The sequence below is a fragment of the Lissotriton vulgaris genome, chromosome 5, assembly GCF_964263255.1.
Source record: "Lissotriton vulgaris chromosome 5, aLisVul1.2, whole genome shotgun sequence".
Classification (NCBI taxonomy): Eukaryota; Metazoa; Chordata; class Amphibia; order Caudata; family Salamandridae; genus Lissotriton; species Lissotriton vulgaris.
This window is the reverse complement of record NC_141693.1, coordinates 1,530,119,028-1,530,135,286: the sequence shown is the minus strand read 5'-3', so window position 1 is coordinate 1,530,135,286 and position 16,259 is coordinate 1,530,119,028. Positions and strand designations below refer to the sequence as shown.

General features: G+C 45.2%; 1 protein-coding gene across 2 annotated transcripts in view; it reads left to right on the top strand.

Annotated features, from left to right (window-relative positions):
• The window catches only part of LOC147712937 (cytosolic phospholipase A2 gamma-like), a 722,719-nt gene that overhangs the window by 228,559 nt on the left and 477,901 nt on the right, over positions 1-16,259 (top strand). For both annotated transcript variants that reach the window (XM_086923600.1, XM_086923601.1), the window contains 2 exons: positions 3,287-3,427; positions 6,358-6,411. In XM_086923600.1, coding sequence (XP_086779726.1) covers positions 3,287-3,427; positions 6,358-6,411 — 195 coding nt within the window. The remainder of the gene's footprint in view (positions 1-3,286; positions 3,428-6,357; positions 6,412-16,259) is intronic.

Here is a 16,259-nt window from a genome sequence, read left to right as displayed (position 1 = left end):
AACCTCTAAGAATTCCTCAAATCGAGATTCCATTTTTACTAAGAGGAACTCTGCAGACAGCCTGCCCAGGGTTGCTGATCTCTGTAGGGCTAATAAATTCTGCCGCCTCATCATGTTTTGTAGTTCCGATTTAGATATCCCCGGGCAACACAGCTCAGGAGTCTCCCAAAGCTGTGGCAGACCTATCCATGTACTAAAAGCCCTAATATGGAGCAACCATGGGACATTTTTACTTTTTAGAAGAGCCCAAACCTCCAGGAATTCTGCTCTATAGGAAGCCAGTTCTGGAACTGACCACAACCTCTTCCAATAGAGCATAGGCCATGCCGCTACGAGCTTCTCTATTGACACCAGCCCCAGATCAAATCGCAGAGGAATAAGTGGTGTACTTGGTGGTAAACCTACCAAATTCCTCATGAAGTTTTGCTCCACCCTCAAGAGATTAGATCTATTTTTATGTCCCCAAAGTTCAGCACCATATGTTGTGGCCATTCTGGCTTGAAGTCGATATATTTCAAGAACCGGAGCTGCTGGTTTGAGGTCTGATGTTCTATGGACTTTACTGTTACCCTCAGTTACTTGAGATAGCTTAAGAGCTGATTTAGAAATTTGGAAGCCCCATTCAAAATTCTCTGTCAGGGTGATACCAAGATAGACAAAAGTCTTGACCCTTTCCAGGGGGATACCATTGAGAATAGGGTTTGGGCGTGTCTGCTTCGGGGGATTAAAAATCATAAACTTGGTCCAATCCCGGCGAAGCACAGAACGTTGCAAAGCCATCCACAATGCGCTGAATGCCCGATGATGTTTTGGATAACAACAGAGTGTCATCCGCAAACATCAGAGTGGGCACTCTGCCAGTCGCTAACCTAGGAACGTCATTGTCTGTTACACCAATTAAATGGTCTACAAGACCATTCATGTAAAGACAAAATAACGTTGGAGCCAGGAGGCACCCCTGGCATACTCCCTTCAACAGAGGAAAACGTCCTGACAGATCTCCATGCCTCCCGCATCTAACTTGGGCATAATTGCCAGTGTGTAGTCTAATTATAATAGTTAATAGGTAGGGCGGGAGAACCAAGTCTGCCAAAACTTTTCACAGCTTTTCCCTGGGAACAAGATAGAAAGCGGCCCCAGGTCAACAAAGACAAGGTAGAGGATGCCACCCTCCACACTTGCCGTTTTCCCAAATAAAACCTGCAGCCGAAATATTTGATCCATAGTAGAAATGCCTGACCTAAATCCATCCTGGAGTGTGGTCAATATTTCATTTTCCTCCATCCACCCCAGGATCCTGTCCAAAATGATCCTGTTTATTAGTTTTTGTGTTTTGCATCTATGAGACTAATGGGCCTATAGTTGGATGGGGTTAACGGACAACCTTTCTTGTAAATGGGGACGATCTCAGCTCCAAGCCAAGTGCCTGGCAGATCAATCCCCATTAGGATCTCGTTAAATAGGACAACCAAATATGGTGCCCATATTTTAGGTTGGAAGCGAAATAGATCCCCAGGCAATTTGTCTACGCTGGGGGCCTTATTGGGAGGTGTGGCTCAGGGGTTAGAGGCGGCAGACCTGGAGCTTGAGTTCGGCCCTGGACCAGGGTTCAATTCCCCGCCTCGGCGGGTCTTGGGCTCAATAATTCCACGGACTCGATAATTCTCGCTCCGGTGCCTTCTCGACTCACGGGTTCACACTCTGCGACTCTGGGCAATAGCTTGCTTAATCTCCACATCGGCCCCTGGCGGTGGGATGCCTGGCTTTCACCTTGTGGATACCCTGCCAGGGTTATCTCACAGGGGAATACCAGGACGGGTTCCCTAAGCAAGCGCGGAGATGCCCCAGGGTAAGTCATGTGCTATATAAGCTTCATACATTTACATTTACACTTGCTATTGCTGACTCAACCTCCTACAATGTGATAACCTTGTGCCATTCAAGATGGCATCATTCCCAGCATCCAGGGACTCCCGCTGCCGCTGGTCGCCCAAAGTCCCCACCAATCGATACTCATGGTGGGAGCCCGGGTGGCCAACAGAGGAGGCACCACATCTTTCTCCGGAGCCAAGTCTGCTGACCCCGCTAATCCATGCTCCTGAAAAGGTTTGCGACTTGGAAGGGTTATGGTCTCTAACTCGACGTTAGCGTATAGTGCTCCAAAGTGTGCTTCCCACACTGAGGGTGCTATATTCGGAGCAAGTGCCGGGCCGCCCCCACTCATACTCAAGCTAACAATAGCCCAAAATGACTTAGAATCCTTACATTTAATCAACTCTACTCCATTCTACGTCCTTCCCTCTACAACACTCTACTCCCTCCACCACTCCATGACACTCCACTTCACTTTCCAACACTCCACACCACCCTCCTCTGAGGCACTAATTTTAAGCCATGCTGAATAGCATACAAACAAACTGGTGTACAATATGGCTATTACATATTGGCATTAGCTTTTTCATTGGTGAGACTTATTGGCGTTGCCAATGGTTGCTTCTTTTATCTTCAGGACTTCTTTACAGGGGATGTGGTTTCTTGCTCTGTCCTTTATTGGCAGCTTTCCCCTTCACGTCCCCCACTCCTCTTACTCTCTGTGTTCCTTCCTTCCCCAGCTGATCTGTTTCCCCCAAACGTCCCCATTAAGTCCCTACACCCCTCTCAATTTTTTGCCACCACTCTGACTAGTCTCCTTCTGCCGCAAACTCTCTCTCATTTCCGTTTACTGATTTTTTTGCCACCGACCACACTATTGGAAGACTGCCATTTGGAAATGTTTTTTCACCATTTCAACATGGCGATTTACCAGTGCACATGTGCTTACACAGGTGGTGGCCACCAAGGAATGGGATTGTTACATTTAAACCCCTCATCAAAGATGGCCACCTTGCATGCATTCAAAAAGTCGCCATGTAAAACTATGGAAATGTTGAGTCTGTGGGTGTTGAAGACATTTCCAAAAACTAGAGAAACCCATATTGCAATGTTTGCACCATAGATGTAAAACTGTGGAACATTCATCACACAAATAAATATTTCTTTAGTAGTAAGTGTAATTTGCTCCTGGAAAAAACAGCAAAATACTGAGTCTGTAAATTGGTGTTTTCAGAAGTCTTGAACTTTTCTTTTGAAGCTGTAAAGGTCCATTTATAACAGGGAAACTGCTTGTGAACGGATGGCACAAATTCGTACCAGAATAAGAAACGAGTTTATAAATTAACTTACGGTACTTAAAGGTTTGGATGAAACTCTTCAGTGTTACAAACTTCCCTTGCCCCTTTTCCTGCAGGAACCTGGTTCGAGTTCACCCCCCATGATGCTGGATTCCCTGATTATGGAGCATTTATCAGAACCGAAGTGGTTGGAAGCCAGTTTAACAAGGGAGATTTAGCAACAATTAAAGCAGAGCAAACGATCTGCTACCTTCAAGGTACAACATGTTTTGACATGTACTTATTAATGTCTGACATAATTAAAGAAAATAGATATGTTGTAAACTCTCATTTGACGGCATAGGCACAATAGATTAAATAAATTGGAAAAACATTTATGAGGGTAGCCTGCACTTAAACCGAATGCAATACATCTGGATATGAGGTAATAATATATGTTAAGAATTAGGACCAAGAAAATTATTTTCAGGCGCATGCTTTTGATGTAGACGTTGGCAGTAGAGGGACAGCAATACAATAAATTACAGCAATTTTGTGCACTAAGCGCTGCATTCCCCGCATCCAATAGGAGTGTGTTGTAAGCCTTCCTGATGGGGTTTGAATGCCTTCCCACTAAAATAAGCAATTGCACCAGGTACGAACAGCACAGGGAAATGAGGAAACTAAATTAGAGAGGAAGTGGGGATCATGAATGACCTGTCTATGATGAAGAGTAGGACATATCATGGAGCAAAGGCTTGTCAATGAGTACCTGAACAGGAACTTGAGGACGTGAGAGGACGTGGGACTACTCAAGAACAGACAGGACTGCATATAACAACAACAGAGAAAAGACAAAAATCCCCAGTAGAAAACATTGAATACAATTTCTAATAAAAAAGTCACTTGCCTAATGAAAGAGAGAGAAATGGAGAAACTCAAACTAAAGTTCATGCAGGTGTCAGTAGTGCAGAAAATACCAAAAAGAACACATCAAAAAGAAAAGAGGCACTTTTAGAAGAAATAAAACAGGCTAATAGGTATACAATCATGTTAAACATTGTTCTAAAATACATTGTTAATTTAAGGTTCCACATCTGTGAATGTAATCTAACTTGCAAATTAATTATGCCATTTTAAGTTTAAATGTAGGAAAGCCTTTATTCACATGCCTCTTCAACAGAAAATGTACATGGAGTTAAGGCACTTACTTTAGATCTTTCAAATGTTTTTAACGGAAATAGACCATATGTAAAACCGGACTGGTAATGTGTGACGTAGTAAAAGGAAGAGGGGGAGCAGAAACGTGGGGGTATGAGGTGGAGCAGAGGATGTGTCTGCTGGACCAACACAATCAAGAAACAGAGATGGGTCTCCACCTCTGTCAAACTCTTCACTGTATCATCATGGCCCACTTGACAGAACTCTACCCAATGAAAACGTCTCAGTGGAGTAAGGGATGATAAAATGTATCGACGAGTCAAAAACTCAGTAAATTTTAACTCGAATAAACACTAAGGGCCCTATTTATATCTTAGTGGTAAGCCTATATGATATGCTTACGACAGAGGTAATGATCAAACCACTTGATTGAGATTAGATGGAGGTTTAATCACAATTGACACTACTCGGTCTCCACCGTGATTAAACCCCTCTGACGGCCCTGTGGAGTAATAGCCGTCTGAGACAGACGTGTAATTCTGCACACCTGATTAAGAAGTTATGCCTACCTGTCACTGCCAGGAAACCACTAGCTGTAAGGGCCAGTGAAAACTGCTAAATAGTTTTTTTTTATTTGAAAAAAAGAAAATCCATTTGAGAAAATCTTGTTTTAGGATTTTCTTTTTGAAAATAAAATAAAGAAAACTGGTGTAGAGCTCCATGAGGTTGACATAGCCCTGCACCAAACAGCAAAATGCATTGACAGGAACCCCCATGAAGGCGGTTCCTGATTGCTTTATAAATGAATGCCAGCTTTTGGTCATTTATGATTCCGGCAAGTAGTCCCTCTACCAGGGCAATGAAGTAATTTACTTTGTCCTCATTGGGAAACAACATGCGGTCAATCAGAATTTAAATCGGCTGCAAAGTCTTCGATTGACATGCATATTAACGACACTGATTGGTATAAGATGAATGGAAGACATCCAAGAGATGGTGAAGCAGAGTCATCCGTTTCTTTAGATATTCCACATCTACCGAACTGTTTTTGAGTGGATGCAAATTAAACCCATACAGTAATCCAACTCTGAAGCTCAGCTACCACCAGCCCCATCTCTTTTTTAACAGAATGTGGTGTCTTGACTCTCAAGATGTACATTTCATCTAAATCTGTAAAATATCAATAATCAGAGAAATCACTTTTCGCATTCCGGGAAGTGAAAATAGCAAACTCCCTATCGGAGACGATAATTAGATAGCCGTCTTACTATCCGCAGCCTGAAAAGAGATTCCTTTTTGGTTGTGGTTTAATTTTTCCAAGGAAATTTGATGTGAGGGAAATACAAAGTCATAAGTAAAACTAGCACTACTATTAAAGTCTTCTGAAAGAGGTTTCTGGTCTTTCTGCCACTCTTATGTTTTACATTATATGGAAATCTCGCTAATTTTCAGTTATTGCTATGTACATTGGTTCTCCATTGTTCTGTTTGTTGTTTGAAAATATATACTCTTATCTTTTTTTTAAGGAAATTTATAATAGTTCAGATCAAATAGCCGTTCAATTTGCTAGGAACTGTGGTGTTCAGACTTACAGAATATCGCACTCAATAAGCAAATTTACATTTCATCAGCGTAGGATCTACTATTGGGATAACAGTGGACCTGAATAAGTGTCTCTTGCAGTTTGAAAAAGACCAATACTGTTAGACATGCACTTTTTCTTTCAGGATTAGATCTATTAGGAAGTGTTTTTTCACTGATAATTGAATAACACAATTTTGACATCAGTCATACTCTTGAACGTCAATGCAGAGCCTCAATAAATACTTATGAGGTCCTCACATGGCCATGCTTTTGTTTTACCCCTTACACACTTTTGTTTTACCTCCCAGCTTGTTTATTAGCTGTGCTCACTAAATACATCTTACCAATGTGCGCCAATGTCTAGTTTTCCCACAACACTTGAAGTGCATGGATGTCTTGTATATTAATTCTGGGAATGTATGAAACTTTAATTTGTATATCTGCTTTACTCGATTGATTTTAGGGCTATGGGGCAGTGCACTGGCCGACAAGCAGAAAACGAAAGCCTACATCAAAGGTAATATTACAAGTTCTGCAAAGCTGCTTTTGTTACCTTGTGAAAATACTCAGTGCTGCTGAATCTTTGCTGCTCTGCTGTGGAATAGAATTTGTCTTGTTTATATTTGGTAGGAATAATGCTTTAGTTTTCACATTCAAAGCATATGGTTCATACACTGCGGTCTCTGGTCTACACACGATCTGAAAATTGATATGGAAAGGCAGTACAGAGCAGCACTCGGAACCCAGACATAGTGGCTCTCTCATCAAAGGTTCTTTGAAGGTATAGTCGTTGGAATTTAAGTGGAGGTAAGAGTAGGAAAACCATGAAAACCACAATTTGTCGCCTACTACATTGGGGTCCTCTCTTGATTATGTTGTTGTTTTCTCCTCTTGTCTCTTCCTTCTGATCATCTGTAAAGCACTCTGATACCCTCGTGCTAAATAAAACTCCATAAATAAAATAAATGGTGCGATGACCCGAGTATGTTGTGTGGCCCAGCATAATACAGAGCCAGGCCAATCATGTAAAAAATCTAATCATGAGTGGATACTTACTGGCAGAGCCTTAAAGCAGCTACAACATAAGGACTCTTGTTTGCCACGGATCACATCTCATAGTTTTTAATACCTAATCTCTCATTTTCTTTTTATTTCAGTAAGATATTGCTGTTCCTTTCCCATAGCTAAAGCCTTGTTTGGCTTTGGACCACATCCTCTGGATTCTATAAAAATGGGGTATTTGAGATCTACAGTATCTAACCAGAATACTCTTCCCCAGTAAACAGTTCTACACATTATTTCGCTAGACCTATCCCTGAACGCTAAGACCTGCTCATAACTTCTGCCCTCTGCTGACTTCTGATATTCGCTAGATTTTGTTTAATGTGCTTACTCTAAACGCCCTAGACTGTTTCAGACATGTGAGGATGATCATTCAAAACTAGACTACACAAAGAATGATCTAGCCTTCTAATGATCATGAACCTGACACTGGCCTGAAAAAGTGCTGCTGAAAGACCGATTACAGTTTTGAGACCTTTTTCCTGTGTCTTCACTCAACCTAATCCTTTTAATGTTGTTATTACCCATATTGTGGCCCTTCTACAGTTATATGGCTGCAAGAAATTGGGTTATTGGTTGGGGGAGAGGGGGGTTTGAACCCTCCACTCAGGCAACAACCATAATCCTAGTCAGGGAGAACAACAGAAGCCAATAAATTATCCTGTGCTTAACCCGCTGGTACATTGGCACAAAAGCATTCAGGCTCAACTTCGAGGCATTTTGCAAAAGTATTTATTCAGCACACAAACAGTAATAAAGTAAAAACACAACACATGGAAAATCCCAAACCAATTTGTAGAAAATAGCAAACATTTGAATTAATATTACCAAACACCAAAACAAATTGAATCCAATCCTTACAACTGGAGTTATGAATTTCTAAAACGTTTAGGAAAATCTGGTACCTAAACGATCAAAGCACCAACCACAGGAACCTGGTTGTGTGAGACCAAGACAAAGTCAAAAGTTAAGGTCGACAATGATCGAGCGCAGGTCGAATACTCAAGGTGGATTGGGTCCGGTCTTGGAAGAAAAGTCCAGGAGAAGGTAGAGTTCAGCATGTTAAGGCAGTATGCTGTGTGGGACGAGTCATCATCAATGAGTAGCACTGGAAGAAATCTTGGTCTATTAGTCGATGACGTCAGGAAAAAGCTTTGAATGGGAAAGGCCATGTTTCCAGGTAAAGGAGGCCGGCATCGACTGTGGGAAGCCTGTTGTCATCATGCCCATTAAACATTTTTACTTTCAGACTTAGACTTTGTGGAAGCTGAAAACCTCCAGCCGGACGAATCTGCTAGCTGGACCTGTAGAGGGCTCCATTAGGCTTCACAATTTCTCCTGAGTAACCATGATGACTCACACCCAATGCATTTTTACCTGCTATGTTCATGAAGGGTTCGTTAACGGCCAGCGCGTCTGACAAAGAATTTTGCATGTTTTATGGATTCTATAGTGGTTCACCATACTGTTGGTTACAGCATTGTTACATTGGTGTATTCACACTCTAGCAGATTTAGAGTACATTTCCGTACATACCTTACTCCTGACATAGGGCTTTGTTACCCCAAATGCATTGAGTGATCGTCATCACGGTTACTTCGTATTAACTGTGAATTTTGACATTTTACAGAAATAAGCCTGGATGGGCATTTCACATGGATTTGAAAATTGCATTCACGTTGCCGCTCTATCAATTTTGAAACCATTGAAGACAGAAGAATAAACTGATTACTAAGGGTTACTTGGATTAAATTGGACTCATGTTTCTTTGTATTGGCCCACACCTGAAGGTTGTGCGTCTTGGGCCTGGTGCACTGATGTGCACCAGCTAGTTAGGAAAAGGATTATTTTGCTGGGTCGAATTGGCATTTTCAAATGAATTAAACAGGCCCAATAGTAGTGTTGCTCAGTATGAAATCCCTTAAACAAAACAGAAGGCAAGATGCTTTTGGCAAAACCGGACCAGTTTGTTTTATTAAACGTTTTGGCAGGGAGAACAGTTACAGGCAAAGGGCCCGATTCACAGAATGAACTTAAGACTCAATCCTAAACTTACTACTATTTTGGCATTCACAGAATGAACTTACTACTTTTGGTATTCACAGAAGTTAGGATTTTGTCTTAAGTCTGTCTTAAGTCTGTCTTAAGACAAACTTAAGACAAAATACTAACTTCTGTGAATACCAAAAGTAGTAAGTTCATTCTGTGAATACCAAAATAGTAGTAAGTTTAGGATTGAGTCTTAAGTTCATTCTGTGAATCGGGCCCACTGTGTTGTAGGACTGTCTAAGTTTACATTCAGTTGGCATCTTTCTTAAATACAATTTTCAGCAGGTTGTAAAGTTCTTTGGTGAACCATATATGATGAGGAATTTTGGTTGCTGCCTTTGGAGTCATAAATGAATTGTATAATGGATACCACTCATGAGTATTGAACTTGTGTGGACACAGTTTAGCCAGTGATGAACGTGTCCAGATGTCCAGCATGGAGAACGCGTGATCACTACGTGTGCTAGACCATGATTGGTATGTGTTCCTAACTTTTGTTGCATCTGACTTTATGGTGTTTTTTGGAATGCACATACCCGCTCCAGCCATAAGTGCTTTATTAGGGCAATCTCATTTGACCCTTTGTCATGTTGCAGTGCCTCTCTGTGGATTGGATCACATTTTTACTGTCTATGTGTTTGCCTGCCAGCTACATGTCCTCCCACCTGTGACCCATCAATTGACAATGCCGGGCCTCAGTCTGAAGACATGTTTGACTACATATTTGCAAGTCAAGGTTGATGTACAGCTCACCAGGGGTGAATCTATTAAAAAGGATGTGTTATCCTTTTTGTTGACAAATACATCCAACTCCACATTAACAGTAGCATTTAATGTACATACTCTGGGTACATGTAGTACCAATGTAGGGACATTTAAGTAAACTAAACATGCCAATCAGGTATAGGCCAATTTTTTCATATTTTATGAAGAGAGCACTAACACTTTAGGGCTAATTAGCAGTGGTAAAGAGGCCTAATGCCAACAAAAACGTATCCAGAAAGCAAGAGGTGAAGGCAAAATGTTGAGGGAAGGCCACGTCACTGATGTTAGGTCTAACATGTGCCCTCTATGGCTGAAAGTAGGGAGAACTACCCATCCTCATGAGAGATCTGAACACTAAGGCAGAAGAACCTGGAAAACCATCAGCATTGGAGTGGTCAGCCAGAGGACAGGGTCTACCCTGTAAAGTTCATTCCTGTAGGGAGATGGACCACCTCAGCAGTTTGGAGTTCTCACCCCTCATCTGCATTATCTATCTGAGGGGTCTGTGGTGTATTTGAACCCAGATGTTAGTCCCAAAGGAGTCATCACAACTTTTTCAGTGACCAGACCACAGCAAAAGCTTCCTACTCAATTGCACTACCCTGTGTTCCCTGGGAAGTAGCATCCTGTTAATAAAGGCTGCTGTTTGGTCTAGATCCTCTTCAGTATTACTTTTTGAAGGACTCAGGACATTGAGTACTGGTGCTGTTGACTTGGCCTCCTTAAGGCTATCAAAGGCTTTTCTACATACCTCCATCCAGACTACCTTCTTGAGATGCTTCTTAGAAGTCAGCTTAGTTTAGGGAACAATAATGGTGCATAGTCCTTGACAATCCTCCCTGTAATATCCAGTGAGGCCTAGGAAGGTCCTTTTCTCAGTCTGATTCTTGAGGGGTTCTCAACCCATGCTAGGCTGAACCTTGACTTGGAGAGGCTGTGCCTTGCCCCTGTCTACTCGGTGTCCCAGGTAGACCAAAGATCCCCGTCCTATTTGGCACTAGCTGTCCTTGATAGTCCCGCCTGACTGCTGCAGGATCTTAAGCAATTCATGTAGATGGTCCTCCCAGCTGTAGCTGAAGACTACCATTCATGTATGTGGCACTTAGCCTCCATCCAAGCCAGAAACTTGTTAAACCAACTTCTGGAAGGTAGCAGCGGCATTCTTTAACCCAAAGGTTTTTACCACAAATTGGTTGTGGCCCTCTGGGGTTAATGCACACCTCTTCGTAGCCCGCTTTGTTAAAGCAATCTGCCTGTTCTCAGATGTTAAATCAAAAGTACTTAGAAACTTTGCAGCTCCCAACATATTTAATTTTAATTGGAAAATTTGATTGGAAATTCCTAGTGACTGCCTAGTAGAAGCCTCCCGAGGAGCTTTCGGTTTGGGGATCACCAACTTGGTAGATATCCCTGTAAAAATGTCTCACTGGCCTCTTCCCCACCTGCCCTAGGACCGGACTGCACAGCCATACCAAGAGAAAGTTGAATCTGACATCCAACCTACGCGATGGATCGATGGCCGATCCTGGTTAGGTCTGTGCATATGCTGCCCAGGCTCCGGCGCTGCTCAGCTGTTCTCCTGCTACGTGGCCGTTCTGCCATGGGGGTGGTTTGTCCACTGCTGTGAGCCCTTGGTTTTGGTGCGGTTGGCTCTTCGGGTCCCGTGGTCACCGTGCCTGCCTGCCCCCATGGGATTGGGATCACCGGATGCTGGTTGATGACCCTGTGTACGGGCACCATTTGCAGAGTCTCTTCCAAGGACCAGAGGAGTCAGCGAAGCGCCCCTGCCTGCCATATTGTACCGTGTCCCTGAGGACCTGACTGGATCCCGGCAGCCAGCATCTGGATGGTGGGTCCTCCTCCTCTGCTCCCAGAGGTCCGACGTCTCGCCCGGTACCAGCAAGGAGGCTGTGAATGGCAACGCCATTTGGATTCAGCACCTTCCTGCAGTCTCCGACGCTGCTGTCTCTCTGACCTGCCTGGGACCCGGCAGCGGCTACTGGCTCCACCTGATCTCCAGAACCGGTCTTTGCAGCCTCTACCGCTGCTGCGCCTTGCTCCTGCCTGGAGTCCAGCTGCCTGATGACTGATTGACTCCTCCCATCCCGTGGATCCTGTGCCTGCCTGCCTCTAGGGGATTGGGCTTGCCGGAGGCCAGTTGATAACCCTGTGTGTGGGTGCCATTTAAGGAGTCTCTCCCGATGACCAGAGGAGTCGGCAAGTCGTCCCTGCCTGCCGCCGTCGCTCGGTGTCCCTGAGAACCTGACGGGAGCCCGGAACCAGCACCTGGATGGTGGTTCCTCTCCTCCGCCCCCCGGAGGTCTGACGTCTCACCTGATACCTTTCAGGCGGCTGTGGATGCCAATGCTATTTGGTGTCGGCACCATTTTGCCCCTCTCGCCTGCCCGGGGCATGGCAGTGGCTTCAGGCGTCACCTGATCTTGGGCGCTGGTCTCTGCAGCCCCTACTGCTGCTGCGTCTCGGCCCTGCCCAGAGTTCGGCTGTCTGATATTAGCTCATCCAAGCTTGTGCCTGCCTGCTTTCAGAGGATCAAGGTCCCCGGGTGCCAGTGGGTGGCCCCCAAGCCCAGAACCTGCCTGCATTTTGAGGATCGAGGCCCCCAGGTGCCAGTGGGGGACCCCAGACGCTAGCACCGCTTGCAGCGACCCTTCCCGTGGCCATCGTATTCGGCGGAGGGTCCTGCCCTGCGACTTATCGTCCTGCGCCACCTGAGACCTGCCTGGAGCCCTTGGTCTGCATCCCAGCAGCAGGAGCGGTGCCGGTCAATCCTCCCTCCGCGTCCGAGGGATCAACGCTTGCCTGGGGCTAGCAGGGGGCTGTGTTTTCCGCTCATATTAACTCGCATTGAAATTGACCGTAAATATTCCACATAATGCACATGAGTAGGACAGGCCATTGATCTGAATGTTTCTCGCTTGTCACTTAGGAGACACATTCCCCCATTTTGACCTTTAACTTTTACTGTGCCTATCCTGCCTGGGTTGCGTGATTAGACTCAGAAACTTTTCTGGAAAAACTTATTTTAGATATAATTGCCTAGTCCCTAATGTTGAGTGATGGACTGGTCATTCTTTAGCTTCTCACTCACACTGCTGTTTCAGTCTTGATGAGGACCCTTTGACTCTTGGGGTCGAAACTCCGTCAGGCCTTTGATCTGAATGTTTCTCTCTTGTCACTTAGGAGACGCATTTCCCCATTTTGATCTTTGACTTTTACTGTGCCTTTCCTGCCTAAGTTATGTGATTAGGCTCAGAACCTTTTCTGGAAAAACTTATTTTGGATATAATTGCCTAGTCCCTAATGTTGAGTGATGGGCTGGTCATTCTATAGCGTCTCACTCACACTACTATTTCAGTCTTGATGAGGACCCTTTGACTCCTGGGGTTGAAACTCCGTTTGACCTTTACCGGCTTTCAGGAGCATATGTATATGCATAAATTTTCCATTTAAATTTACGGAGCATTTGTTTAAGCTGTAGACGGATTGCTATCTCTCTCTGTCCCTAAAGTGGAGCCTCCGTAAAGGTGATCGTCCTCCCCTAAGACACCCTTCTCTAATACATTCAGGCCAGCCCCTGAGCTTTGGCCAACTCCCTATCTCTTGGAACACCCTGCTCGGTAGCGGACTTTCTGTTTAGGCCCCTGAGCGTTCTCCTCACTGCAGGAGCCTGGCACCTCTGCGGACCTTGTGGGCGGTCCCCCTGAGTAGGGATCAACAATGGTGCTACCACTCCTGCAACCTCCTTCAGCTCCTTCCTGGCCCAAGCTTCCTCACTCTTTCCAACATGGCAGGGCCCTGCCTGACCAATTCTCGCGACAAATCCTACACTGTGGCCTATCCTCATAATCTCTCCAAAACCACCACTAAATCCTTTAAACACTCCATCTTGAAAAATCTCCCCGAGACCCCGATCTCTGACCTATGGTTTAGCGCAGACAAGGCACTGTCATCAATGGCCTCATCTTCTACTCCAGAAAAACCTTGCTATGGCGCAAAGCCACCTCAAACCTACTTAACATACATGATGCCAGGAATATCCCGTACTGCACTAAGCTCATGATTGCACCATCCTAAAACCTGTGAGTCGACCGTACCATCACCTTATACAAAAACAGCATCGTCCTGATCCAAGCTCCACCCAAAGACCTTAATAAAATTGCGGACCTCTTTACGCTCCTCCAAAAATATGTGCACAACCCTCTTTCGTCTACACTCGCGCCATCTCTTCACCTATCTGCCAAGGGTGCCTAGCCATTCACAAACCACCCCTCCAAGGGCCAATGATTCAGGTCAGCCTAGCCCCACTACCATGCCTCCAGCGCATGTCAACAGGTTTGTGCCACACCACTGACCTCTGGCCTGAAAGCTCTTCCCACCTACCTACCTATTGAATCTCCTCTAAGGGCTCACAACACTGGTAGAACAAGCCCTTCTTCAACGCTTCCAGCACATGCCAACAGAATCATCCCCAAACCTTTGACCCACCTGGGTACTGAATCTCCTTTAAGTGCTCACGGCACTGGTCGACCAAGCCCTTCTTCCATGCTACCACACATTCAAACAGAATTGTCCCCAAACCCGTGACCTCCTGCCCGCTAACTTTTCCCTCCAATTTGGATATTGAAACTCCTCCGAGGGTTCACAACACCGGTCCACCTAGCCTCACTACCTTGCTACCTGCACATGTTATCAGAATCATTCCCAAACCATCAGCCTCCTGCCTGCAAGAGTATCCCTCATATAGGGATATTGAAACTCTCCACCTCAGAGCAACTGAACTAACACAAAGCATCCATAACTTCATCCTGGAACTAAAGAACCTCCTTCACCCCACCAAACGTTTCTTCTTGAATCTCAAGCTCCTGCAAGATTCTGCTGCCCTCCCATCCACCAAGCCAACTCCTTCACCCTCTGCCGCTATCACTGAGACACCTGCACCCTCGCAAGCAGCCTTTCCTCCTCTCGGAGGAGGAAATTCTGGCCCTTCTCCTTACCTACAAATCTGCCCCTGTAACTCCTAGTCCACTACACTTCACAGAGGAAGAAGTTCTAGACCTCCTTATTAGCTACAAATCTACCCTGGCAACCCCTTGTCCATTAGTCTTGAACGATGAACACACTATCTGCATGGTTGCAATCAACCCCAACAGGCCAGTTGCCCGCTGCAAAAGTGGAATCATTGACAGTAACTGAGTGCTAGTACCTATCTCTGCCCCTGCTCACCACACTTACTCCGACCTCCCACTATCCGGCCCCATAATTAACGGCCGCTCTGCAGTAAAGCATGCTGCAGATTTTGCCGATCTCATCCAGAGCCTAAATTCAGACCTAGCGTTCCTGACCGAATCCTGGCTCAATGAATCTTCATCGCCCTGCCTAGACCTCTTAGTCCCTCCCAACGATAACATTGTTAGGCTGGATAAGCAGTCAAAAAGAAGGGGGAGGTATTGCCTGCATCTTCTGATCCGACCTCTTTGTTACTGAACTTATGGCAGATCCCACTGACTCCTATGAATACCTTGCACTCTCCATTTGCAGCAACACCCCCCTACTCTGCAGACTGCACATCTTTTACCACCCCCAGGCATGAATGATACCTTCACTGACCACCTCATGGAAATCATCACAGCCAAGGTTTACCCCAGCTCCAAAGACATTTTCCTTGGCGACTTCAACCTGCACTGGAGCAACCCCAAGGACCCAAAGGTCAACACAATTAGAGACTTCCTAGCCAAGCTAGCCCTTACCCAAGCCTGCACACTCCCAACTCACTCGAAAGGCGCTACTCTAGTCTGGATCATCGCTATGGAATCAGCGATCAAGCTCATCTCTATAGACCCATGTGATTGGTCTGACCACCGCGCTATAACCTTCCTTCTACCTGGCACCCACAGGACAAGAGCACCACAACCCGTGCCTATAATTGGAAGTATTGGTAGGCATGTGTGCTTTTGGCACCATCTCTTTGTCAACCAGGGACACTGGTATAACCTCTGCACTACTCCCAATGCTAACTGAGACAACCTTCTCACCAAGTGCTATATTAGTTATCTATGGTGTATGGCCCCCAGTGAGGGTTGCACCTTCTTGGGGCTTTTGGTGTCTCCCTTGATGTGCCCATACCTGTAGAACTCCTAGTGTTTGGGGTTGGACTTCACTGAGGCCTTCATGTCAGGGAACCCCATTCTTCTTTTGGCCAGGTCAGGATTGGGAATCCTTTCCCTGGGACCTGTTTTGGGGGCCTTTAGAGATCTCCTTATTTTCATTTTCGCTATCCCCTCTGGTACCCATTCCACCCTTTGGAAATACCCCCAGATAACTATTTATGGACCCTGGTGCTGAACCAGCGGTTCCTCTCTTTTGCAAGCTCTTTAGTCTCATTGAGTCCTCCATCCATTAAATGTTGGCATAGTTGTGCCAAACAATGACTAAACTTGCTCTTTGGCAATCAGATTGTACAGCCTTTTG